Source organism: Oryzias melastigma, linkage group LG20, assembly GCF_002922805.2.
Source record: "Oryzias melastigma strain HK-1 linkage group LG20, ASM292280v2, whole genome shotgun sequence".
Lineage (NCBI taxonomy): Eukaryota > Metazoa > Chordata > Actinopteri > Beloniformes > Adrianichthyidae > Oryzias > Oryzias melastigma.
The window spans coordinates 14142626-14154264 of NC_050531.1; the positions used below are offsets into that span (position 1 = coordinate 14142626).

The 11639-nt window shown below is 38.7% G+C and overlaps 1 protein-coding gene across 1 annotated transcript in view; it reads left to right on the forward strand.

Moving 5' to 3' along the window:
• ofcc1 (orofacial cleft 1 candidate 1) overlaps positions 1-11360 on the forward strand; it is a 79157-nt gene extending 67797 nt beyond the window's left edge. The window contains exons 21-23 of the mRNA XM_036217419.1: positions 5312-5512; positions 9395-9521; positions 9927-11360. Of these exons, the coding sequence (XP_036073312.1) occupies positions 5312-5512; positions 9395-9521; positions 9927-10000 (402 nt within the window). The 3' untranslated portion in view covers positions 10001-11360. The remainder of the gene's footprint in view (positions 1-5311; positions 5513-9394; positions 9522-9926) is intronic.
• Positions 11361-11639: the final 279 nt, after the last annotated feature.

The following is an 11639-nucleotide window of genomic DNA, read 5'->3' on the forward strand; positions in this document are numbered from 1 at the left end:
ACCACAGTGCAATATAAATGCTTTACTGTTTTCATACCAACATATTAATATAAAAAATAAAGCTTTGTGATCACATGAGCACCACACTCATTTTTATCTTATAGCAAAGATTTGCAGAAATGTTAGACGCTAAATGTTTAGCTTAACTGGTCTTTTGCCAAATCTTCTAAAAATCATACCCTAGAAAACATATTAATTTACATAAAGTATCCACTAACTGATAAAGTAAAACAATAACATCAAGTTGGGGTGATACAGTTATACGACTTAATTGATTAATGGATTTATATTCCTGCGATCCAACTAAATCAATGTGTCTGAGGCAAATTAATCAAATCGACTTTACCATTATAAAATTGTTTAAAAATGAAATAAATCAATTATGTGGATATTGGAAAAGACCATTTGGAATGAGATATGGTAGGTTTATTTTACCTTAACATAAAAACAACCACAGTGAACAACACACATGTAATGGCAGCAAAAACTGATCAAGCTGTCATTACAGTCTAATGGGTGGAAACAGAGTTTTGCAAAGACGTGACCATACAGTGTGGTGTAAAGTTGTACTAATGTTTCTGTGTATTGTTTTAATAAAAAATAAAAAAAACAGAGGACTGAACTTCATTAAACTAAAATATGAATGGATTTAATTGAATTGTTAAAATAAATTGTTAAACCCATAATTAATATGTGCCCATAGCTTATACCTTAAAATGTAGCCTTTTTCAATGTTGTCGATGGGTTGCATCATCAGGTGTTTAAAGACAACATCTCTTTTTTGGCCCTATAGTGAAAGGTCCACTCACAGCATTGGCTGTTAACCCCTTTCGTGTGCCAGAAGCAACAATCCAGCCTCCCTTTTCAGAACCAGACATCGTTAGTATCCTCAATATCTAAACCACGCCTTCAACTGGGTTCTCACTATCTCCCCTTGTCTCAGTCCCAACTTCAGCCTCAGCCGGGGCTTCCATGTGCGACTGACACATAAATAACCAAGCCTGTCCGCCACCTAGGCAAATTCAAATGCACCTGTCAAAGTGATGAAGCACCCGCCCGCAGGGAAGCATTGTTTACATTTTCCCTCCACTCCTTGGAAAAGTGAGATTCTAATTATTTTCACACTGTAAATTAAAGGCAAGTGGGACAGAACTAGAAACCAAAAGGATCATGTCAGTGGAGGAAACCCCTGCTTTCCCACATCACCTTTGGATTTGTGAGTAAGTATGAAAAGGCTAAAAATGGGGTTTGAAGGGGAAGGGATGAGCAGCAACTTTTTATGTCATGAAAGGAAAAAAATTAGTTTCCAAAATGAGGAACCGTCTCTTCTTTTTTAAAAAATGACCAGGTATTAAGAAGTCTACAATATTAGAGGAATCAATTACATGTATCAGATGTGCTAAAAATGCATAATTGCATAATTAGCCAAACAAATACAGAACCACATAAAAGTGTCAGGGAAAAAAAGACACATTTAAAAAATTCAGAGGCCAGTTGTGGAGGTAAAATTAGAGAGAAGGAGGCAGATCTTGGGAGGAGTGAGTGCATGAATTGTAATGAAGAGTAGTTTGGATCAATCATTAAGGATTGGGGGCTGAAAAGCCTGTTTGTGTCCATGCCTTAGGCTCCTGTTCTGGACAGTAGCCAGCCTGGCTCAGGCTGCCTTATGCAGACTTCTCCTTCTCTCCTCACACAGACACAGTGTGTTCATTACAGAGTGCAAAAACCACGTCTTAAAATTCAGTGTTCACACTCATTGTGTAACATAACCTCAATTTTCTCATGATAACTTCATGCCTTATTTTTAGTAAACTCATTTTGGGATTGTGTGGAGTTGTGCTTATTTATTTATTTATTTTTTTGTTTTACTAGTAAACCAATTAATAATCATGTCAATTAACTAACAATTTCCTTGACTAAAAATACTAGTCTCACTTATGCCTACCTTATATTTAATTTTTTAGATAAAAGCAAACTTTATTTAAACTTTTTTGCTAGTCAGAATGAGATCAAGTAATATTATATTTCAGTGTCGAAAATATCTGCTAGTACCAAAAAATAACCATTGCGTGGGAGTAACAATATTCTTCAGGGTTTAGCAAACCACTGTTTTCTCCTTATCTTACACATAAGTTGAATTTCCACTTATCATAAGGAGTAATAGGATACTGTATTTTCCATGCAAGGTAGCCTTAAGAATCTTTATTTTTTTCAAAAAACAAAAGTGTCCCTTATAATTCAGAGTACCTCAAGGATTATATCTGGTGCTTACTGATGTTGGAACGATTTTTTGAGGTACAAGGCGCTCTGTCAAATGTCTGTCTGTTTTTTTTACGAGTTGCAAACAAGGTGTTACGGTGAACACGCAAACGTGGCTAACATGTAGAGATGTTGGATTGTCTTATTTAAGTGTTACTAACAAGGTTGGGACTTAGTGTGGTCACATATTGGTTTAGGGGTCTTTTTTTTATGAGTTGCAAGATTGGGCGTTATTATTAACAGGCTAACGTGGCTAATGTGTAGCGTTGTCCAATTGCCTTTTTTTTATGTTACTAATAAGGTCGGGAGTTAGCATAGTGACAGTGACTTTTGCTTTATCTGTAACAGGCTGTTTTTTTTTTACGTTTTGCAAGCAAGATCGGGAGTAAAAGATATTGTGAATAAGCTTGCACGGCTAATACTCCTAACATGCGGTGTGTTACAAAGTAGTCCTATAAATTAGAATGAATGCAGTTAATAAAGTCTGAGTGACTCTGCCTTATCTGACTCTTTTTTCTCTCTTGATGTGCTTTATATATTACATAAATTCAAAAATAGACCAATCGTTGACGCTGAACCCTGTAGAAAATACAGTATACTGGTCCTATTAAACAAAGTAAACAGTGACAAGAGCTTTATTTTGACTCTTGGTGGACTTTTTATTTGCTTTTACTTTATGAAAAATGATTGAAACATCAGTGAAACTGTTGCACAAGTCCTAAAAATATTGCTTGTTCACTGGCACTTACTTTAAGAACAATAGCTTTTATTCACATTTATGGCATTCTTTGTATAGTGTGAAATTGTGTCTTCAATGAGAAAGACTGACAGGCCAGATTTGTGTCATGCATGCAGCTGTGCAATCCCCACTTCCTGTGGGCCTGCCTGTCCCTCCCATTCTCACTGTGCATTTGCGGTAACGTCTACAAATCCTGAAATTTATGTTCTTGCTGGAAAACATGGTTTGCCATTTATAGCCCCCCACTAAAAGAAATAAGGCTCGTCTTTCCTGATGCAAGTCAAAGGACTGATGCAGACTCTATCAGATTTCTAAATACAGACCTCAACGATAAATCCTGGACTGATTGGGTTTGAATTGGGTTAGCTCACTTGAATGCTATCTGCTTAACCCACAGCTGGCCTGTCTGCTCCATGCAGGCATTGAACCTAAATCAGTCACTTAGTGCTATCAAATGGAACAATGGTGGAGTGGAGAGAGCACTTAAGCTAGGGCTAGAAGCCAGGCTAGCATCATAACACAACACAACAGATCAGAGAAGAGCCATTTAGAAAAGACAGACCCTTCGATGCTCTTTCCTTTTTGTGTCCCAGCAACGATGCTTCCTGAGAGCCATGGTGCATTGCATGAAATGGCATCACCCAAACCAAACACACAAACACCTTTTCAAGCTTTTGTCTAGTCTTGTCAACTGGATTTCACGTGCTAATTAGTGTAGGATGGCAGCATGGCTAACATAAAAAAATCTATTTTCACGCTAGCCAAAATACATACACATGCACACCACATCAGAAATTTTGAGCAGGTGTGTTGAACCAAAGTGACACATAGAATAAAGCCAGGATGCATGGTGTTTCTATCACTGCTATACAGCTTGATTTGTGAAATATAGGGCCACAATGAGGTTATAGGGAAACTTTCTGTGGCCGGTAAAGAAATAAAAGATCCTTTCTGTCCATCTGCCACCCGACTCCCAACAGATTTGACCTTTTGTCACCATCCCTGACAATCTCCCCATCCTCAGACCCACAGGAGATCAGATTTGTACTCTTGCTTTAAAAACAAAACAAAGGGAAGGAATCAACATACACATGCTATCCAAACAGACTGATTGCTGCCTCGCAGAGGTGCTGATTAGTTAAGAAATTCACATAATCAGTCACCCTCCAAATGTGGGCTGAGGCCAAGCTAGAGGCAAAGCACAGCCGAGGCATTTTCACTAATGAGAGGGGGAATTAGCGTTGAGGAGATGCATCCCGGCATACCCTAACCTTGCACGCAGACACCTTCTTTAAGTCGTCTTTTTATTTGCTTTCGTGACTCTCTGACACTTTGACAATGGGCTCTTTTCTACTTACAGGGCTGTCTGCTGTGCACTTTATGCTATGTCTCTAATTACAAGTGTGGTAATGGCTCCTACTGTTTTCTCAGTAAAGTGCCTAGAGTTGTGTTTGGCTAACTGTTTAAAAGTGTGGGGGTGACATCGATACACCGCCAAATTAAACCTCTCCTTCAGCTTGACCTGCCACTCATGGCTGAATGAGTTTGCCTTTTTTCTTCTTTCTGTATTATTAGACGAATCATAATTACACAGCCAATTAGGGGGTCACCTTGAAAAACTTCCTCCTCTTTACGACTCTGGCCATGCATGTGAGACTGCGTGACTTTGAACGTGTGCCGCTTTCGCTTGCTTTTAATTAAAATTTAAATTATGGCTCCGTTTGGCACTTAAAACATCAAGACATAAAACACACAAAAAAAGAACATTTCACATGTTTATTCCTGCAGCAAAAAGTTATGAAACAGAAGCTGTGTTGTTGATTGTAGGGTGTTAAATATAGACATAAATATTTCATTTGAATTTAGACTTTCTTAAAGTAAAATCTGTGTATTGTGTCGTTTTTCTCTTGTGGCTTATGCATTTCCATACACTATATCCGATTTGTCATCTGTGGATGCTCTCAGAGAAGGATTGTGTGATCTTCACACATGGATGACTTCAAGTTACATGGTCTATATAACATGTTACCCATCCTGCTTGCTCTCATACCTCACCGTGAAACAGAAGGCCAGCGCATTACAGGTGTGTCAGCCTTTAAAGCATTCGTGAGAGGGAGTTGTAAACAAGCCTGCCATGCAGCTTGCAAAGCTAATGTGATCACAAACAAAACCTGCTGCAGTTCAGTTCCCACAGGACTCACTTTATTGCGGTGGGGCTTGCAGCTGCATCCGTGTTGCATCAATCCAGCTATAGCGCTTTACTGCTCCCACTAACACCCTGATCTCACCCCCCCCACATGTATGGGCAAACAGGTGGCTGTTTATGATTATGTCTGGACGGCGGAGGACGTCCTGTCGAGTACTGCCGATCCGGGAGAGGAGCCCCACATGGAGGCACCACCACCACTAGAGGGTGAGACCAGTACCCATGTGATCATCTACACTCTGTACGTGAGCGGGCTGAAGCAAAGATACAGGCACTTCCTCCGTCAACCTGATGGGGCGATTGTTGAGGTGAGTTTTCTTGCTTCAAGTAAATACAATAAAAAGTGTTAAAATATTAATATGTTAAATGTTCAACCTTAGAAGTTCAAGATGCTCACAAACACCCTCGTTTGATTAACCGCTAACTATATTTTTGAGCTGTTTCAGAAGCATTCCCAGTAAATCAAAGAAGCGTGTTTTTTTCTAGAACATAGTTTCTGTAGAGCGACAGGAGTTCATTAGAAATTTGCCATTGAGTTTTAGGCTAGACAATTGCTGGACAGTAAGCCCGCCTTCACGTCCCACAATCCCTCTGTGTACACTCTCTCCTGCTAACCCTCACAACCATTGACATGAATGGAGATGGACAAAACAAGGCTGTGATGTCACCAATAGAAAATGTCTTACCTCGGGTTTCAACGACATGAAGTCAATTCAGTCGGCTTTTTTTCCGCGGTACGGATATCGCCGGGACCAGATGTCACCAGTATTCAGTAATTGGTCTGAGAATCTGTCAATCAAAAACTTCTGTTTGCATTTGGGGTGGGGCCAGTAGGGACCACAAGCTCTTATTGAGGCATTTAATTGGTCAGTTTATAGCTTGGATAACTTGCAATAAAGAAAATATATAATGAAAAAAAACAAGAACATGTTAAAAAGAGACACTAGTTATTCTGACTAAAAGAGTGACTGAGTAATAGCTGTTTATTTATTACAAGAACATGTTAAGAACACCATTTTCATTGCAATGGGTCTTTAATTGAAATTAGTGCAGAAGCAAAAATATATTCTGTGATCAACTTAGATCATATTTTAAAGTTGGATTGTTCCAGAAGTGAGGAAGGAGGATGCTTAATGCTCTAACAATTAGCTCCCAGCCTCTGTTGCGTTCTAATGGTCCTCAATCATAATTTGACAGCTGATGAGCTAAAATGAGTAAACACACTGCATGGGATATCTATTACTGGTGCCACACTGAGTGTTTGTGTGTGTCTGTTGCCTCTAGACTTGTGCATAGGAAATAAGACATCTGGGTAAATGCTCCTCACCAAACATGTGTACACACAGACATGTGCACACACACACACATACATACAAATGCACGCACACATAACTCGTCCTGCAAATAGTAATGGTAATTGAAAAAATAAACAATAAAAATGAATACATTCAAACAACCTTACTTTGTATAAGAGCTGCTGTATGGAAAATGATTTAATTTGGAAGATTATCACATGATGGTATGACCTTGGATTCACATAAGTCATCAAAAGTGAACAAAAGGTGTCACTGTCCTTAGAAAATCCGCTCACACATTCTTCATATCCTTTATTTCTTCTCTCACAAACTGTGTCCCTTGGCTGTGTGTTTCTTGCAACTTCACAGGCAAGGAACTTCAATAGCAAGACATGCCGATGGCGTCCTCTTTCACCCACTGGGAGGGGAGGGGATGAGGGGGGGTGACAGCACTGACACACAGCGCCACCAACAGAGTGATATGCTATTCTTCCTTGCCTTGCAGCACAGACACCCTTGTTACATATTCAAGACTAATCTTCTGAATTTATATTTGAAGATAAACGCCGGCTGATTTTTTTTGTGTTTTATGGCCTTCTAACAGAAGTGTACACACTATGGAAGATTGGACAAACACACACATGCACACACACACAGGCAAATATGTTAAAATTGCTTGAAAAATACTGTACACTATTTCACACAAGAAGCATAAAAATGAATATTCTGTGAATTAAAAATACAAATAAAATAAAATCACTCCCCTCTGTTTCTACATCATACAAGCACCGTCCTTTAACTTATCCAATGTGTTTCCATTTACTCAGGTAATTTCAACAGATGGTTCATTTCCTTTCAAGTGCTCTGTTTTTGCAGGCAGTGTCCCGTACAGAAGAGTATTGACAGAGCACCTTACTCTTAGACAAACATGACCGCTGCTCCAGGGGCCAACAGTTTGAATAATACATACACATTTAGACGCAAAATGGACACAAAAAAAACAAGTTCTGTAAGAGATGTCCTGACCTAGAGACAACACGTGACACCGCACGGGTTAGACTAACTCATAGATGAGAAATAAAAGTTGTTGGGTTTTTGTAACTACTTATCTGGCTTTGTTGCTTCTATTTGTGTTTCAGTAAAAATAAAAAAACGAACTATAATGAAGTTTTTATTGACTTGCACATTGAATTCTGTTTAAAGAAAGATAATATTAATGGTCCATCATGTGTTCTCATTCGGTCTTCCGCCCAAGGCGTGTGCGCACAATTCTGCCGATGCTGAAAGAATCTTCATGTTGAATCACAACAACACAAAAATTCAAAGCCGCACTCCCAACAGTGTGTTCCAATAAAAGACATTAAAGGTAAAGCGAGGTGTAGCTTTTGAAACACTCATTACCTATAAACAGATGTTCCACAGCTGCTAACTTGCAAAATGCACTGCTGACAACAACTGTTAGGGCCAAAATTATGCAGGGAAATGAAGCTATATAAGCTAGGACCTTCAGAGAAGGACTCATAACCCCTCTGTCTGTAGAAACAAGATGGCTGATGAAGAAATTAATGCAGGCAAAGTCATTATCTTCCCTCTTAAAACCACAGTGGGCTTATGTCCCCTTGTGTCGCTTTTTCTCTGAGGCTAGCATTTAAGTGTCCATGGACTTATAAAAAGATAGGACAAGCCAACTGTGCTCCTTTTGTCTCCTTTCCTCCATATGGGAAGCAGCAGCATATGCAAGAACTGGCTCGGCTTCTGTAAAACTTCCATTAAAGATGCACAACTAAGGCTCTGCCAGCTTGAATATTACCTCTCTCTGCAAATTATTTATGGCTTGGAAAAAACGCTGATGATAAGCATCTCCAGCGACTTGTATAAATAAATACACTTCTCGCTGTAATTTCAGTGTTGCTTTTTCGAACGACTGAAACGGGCTGTTTGCTTCTTCAAAATAACAAAAATAATTTAACCTTGAGAAATGAAAACACCTTCCAGCAACCCTAATTGGTAACTGTTTTGCCAACCTTTCATTTGGGATTATTCTGTCATAAGTTTGATTGACGGTGTTGACCTTTGATGTCAGGTCATTGATAGGAACTTTCAATAGATTTCAGAAATAAGAGTACTTGAAATCTGAACAGTGTATCTGTGAAGGCAAAAGTGAAAGTTACTCAACATAGGAGAGTGAGTGTGTTGTTATAGGCTTTTATTCTACCTGCTCTGCAGAAAGTCCACAGTTTCACTTTTGGAGACTTCAACATTAGACACACATCAGTCTTTCCCTTCTCTAAAACAGTAGTGTCTCATAGTTATAATCAGAATTAGATTTTTTTAGCCATCTGTTCAAATCTTTGTAATTTTAATATAACTGTTTACCAAATGGGCTGCACTCTTGCCTAACAGTGAGAAAGCCCTGGTTTGAATCCCAGCTGTGACCGTTCTGTGAGGAGTTTCCATGTTCTCCCAGTCTCCCACTTCCTCTCTCTGTCCAAAAATGGGCTTTATAGGTTAATTGGTGATTGTAAATTGTCCTTAGGTGTGCATATATGTGTGATTGTGTGACCCTGCAACAGATTGGTGACCTGTTAAGGGTGTATCCCCGCCTTCGCCCAACAGTAGCTGGGTTGGCTCCAATGACCCTTCGACCCGGAAAAGGATTTGGATGAGACGGATGGAACATTACAAATCAAGAAAGTTGTGATAAATGTCTGTCATCCATACAGCCACAATTCCACTCCACTATCTTTAAAATCATTATAGTTTTTACTCAGTTAAGCAGGTTTGACTGCAATTTCAGACCCTTCGTTCATGTGCCCCAAAGTTTTTATGAAAGTCTAAGCTTCATCCCAGTTTTAAAGGCTTTTTTTCATGTATCTTCTTTGGCTTTCTCTAAAGGTGATAGGTGAAATAGATGGAGATGACAGCGGAACTGGCTCAGGTCACAGTGCTGGCCATCAGAAAGAGGAGAGTAAAAGTGCAAGCCATTCAATCCAACTGCGAAAGCGAAAGAAACCATTAAGCCGTAAGTATTAACCTGATCATTTAATTCCAAAAATGTAGAAGTTAAAGTTCAAAGGGATAAAACAAGCTCTTACAATATGATTAATAAGGAATCAACTTGGACAATTAGCAAAAGTATCTGTTTTCTATTTCTAGAGAAATGAACCATTAGATGAAGTGTTTAATAATATTTTTAGTTTTTTTCATCTGCATTGTCTTTACAGCACAGAGGTTTCAGCTCAGTCTAATAACACCCACTCATTTAAAGCTTTTCTTCCTCTAAAATGTTCATTTATTACATTTTTCATTAAAGTATACTAAAGAGAAGGTTTATGTATAACTATTTGAACATTTATAAATAATGCTCAATGATATATGTTTTTAGTAATGTGAACCTTCACTTCATTTTTGCACGTTTTTTCTGCAGGATTCCACCGTGTTGAGCCTTTAGGAGGTAGTGGACGTGGTTCCAGTTCTGCTCTACAAGACCTTCATGAATGATTTTAAAATCAGATTAGGATTCCCCAATATGACACCAGTTACATGGATGTTGTGTTGACATGAGTTCTATTCCTCTTTCGTCTTAGTTGATTGGGCTTTGTACGGTTTTATCCAAAACAAAAGCTTGACTAATGGCATGACTCAGAAACAAATGTTGAGTTGTTTGCCACAGTGTCAGGTCTATACAACCTAATGCTCACAAACAAAGCATGTGAACCCATCTGTATTTCAATAAATGCTTCAGCAACACTTGTAATGAATGCAGGTAGTCAAATATCCCACAATGCCTCAACGCTGTGAAATATGAAGATTCTTAAAGTCACTAATCAGAAGACGAGTGATAAAATATCAATTTTGGCCTTACATTAAACAGGATAATATTCAGGCCAGCTTGATTTGTATTGAATATGTGTCTGCTAGCCGGTGCTTAGTGTAATGAAGTGGCTCACAAATCAGGCTGTAATGGCCTCCTACTTACACATATTGCTTAATTAAAGGTTGTGAGCTTATTAGCATGTGTCTCTGGCGCGGGCTACGGGAAAATGGGGAGCAGGACTGATGTCATTCAGGGCTTGGCTTTAAAGGTTTTATAGATAGAGGAACCTATCATACTAAAGCTATTGCCCCTCTAAAATCTGATCTTAATAACCAATCATTTTCATTGATGATGATTTGCCTTTATGAGCAGCCATTACAGATCAAGTTCAGGGTCTCTCTGAATGGCGATAGCCTCCATTTTTGCTCGTCATAATCAGCGGCACACCTTACTTTGGCCTTGAAGTTGCTCCATGTTTCAACCATTGCTGTCTTGGCCTTGGGGTGTGGAGAGGATTGCATATGGACACGCATATTCAAATGTAGAACTCTGGCATAAAATTACACTGTTTAAACAAAAGAGCCCAGTTATCTGTGATTTGAATTTTGAAAAAATAACAAAATACAGTTTAAATTCTATGATTAACAAATAAACTCCTGTATCTTCAAATACTAAATACGTTATTTTCTGCTCCATAAGGCACACTTAAAAGTCTTTAATATGATTTTTTTTCTTTTTAAACTACAGTGTGCCTTATAATCTTGAGAGACTATTAGGATTAAGGTACATGTTTGACTGGGTGTTTTTCTAAGAATGCTAACACGACTATCGTGTAGGGATGTTTGACAGTGGGGTTTTTGAGAGGGACCTGGTTTCAGGCCAGATGACGCTTAAACACAACATTAAACTCACCATTAGCCAGAAGCAGAAATTTTGCAACTGTACCAAGAAGCTAAATTTGCGGATCTGTACTAGAGAAGTCTTAACCTTCACGGTAACCCTTTCCCTAACTCTTACCCTAATCGTAACCTGTTTCCAAGGTTTTTTTAGGTGAAGAACTTAAACTTTGCTCGAACTTCAGTCGAAGACTTCCGGCCAGTGATGCTCCGGCACCATCTTGGGGGTCTTATTTTTTGCAGCCGAGTCCTCTTGGTTACTAACGAGGTTGGGAATTAACATAGTCACAGTGATGTTTGTTTTCACAGTATCAGTCTTTTATTAGTGTGTTGCAAACAACGTTGTATTTTATGGTGAATATGCTAACATGTTAGCAGTGTTAGACAGTTTTTTTTATGTTCCTAAGAAGGTTTGGAGTTAGCATTG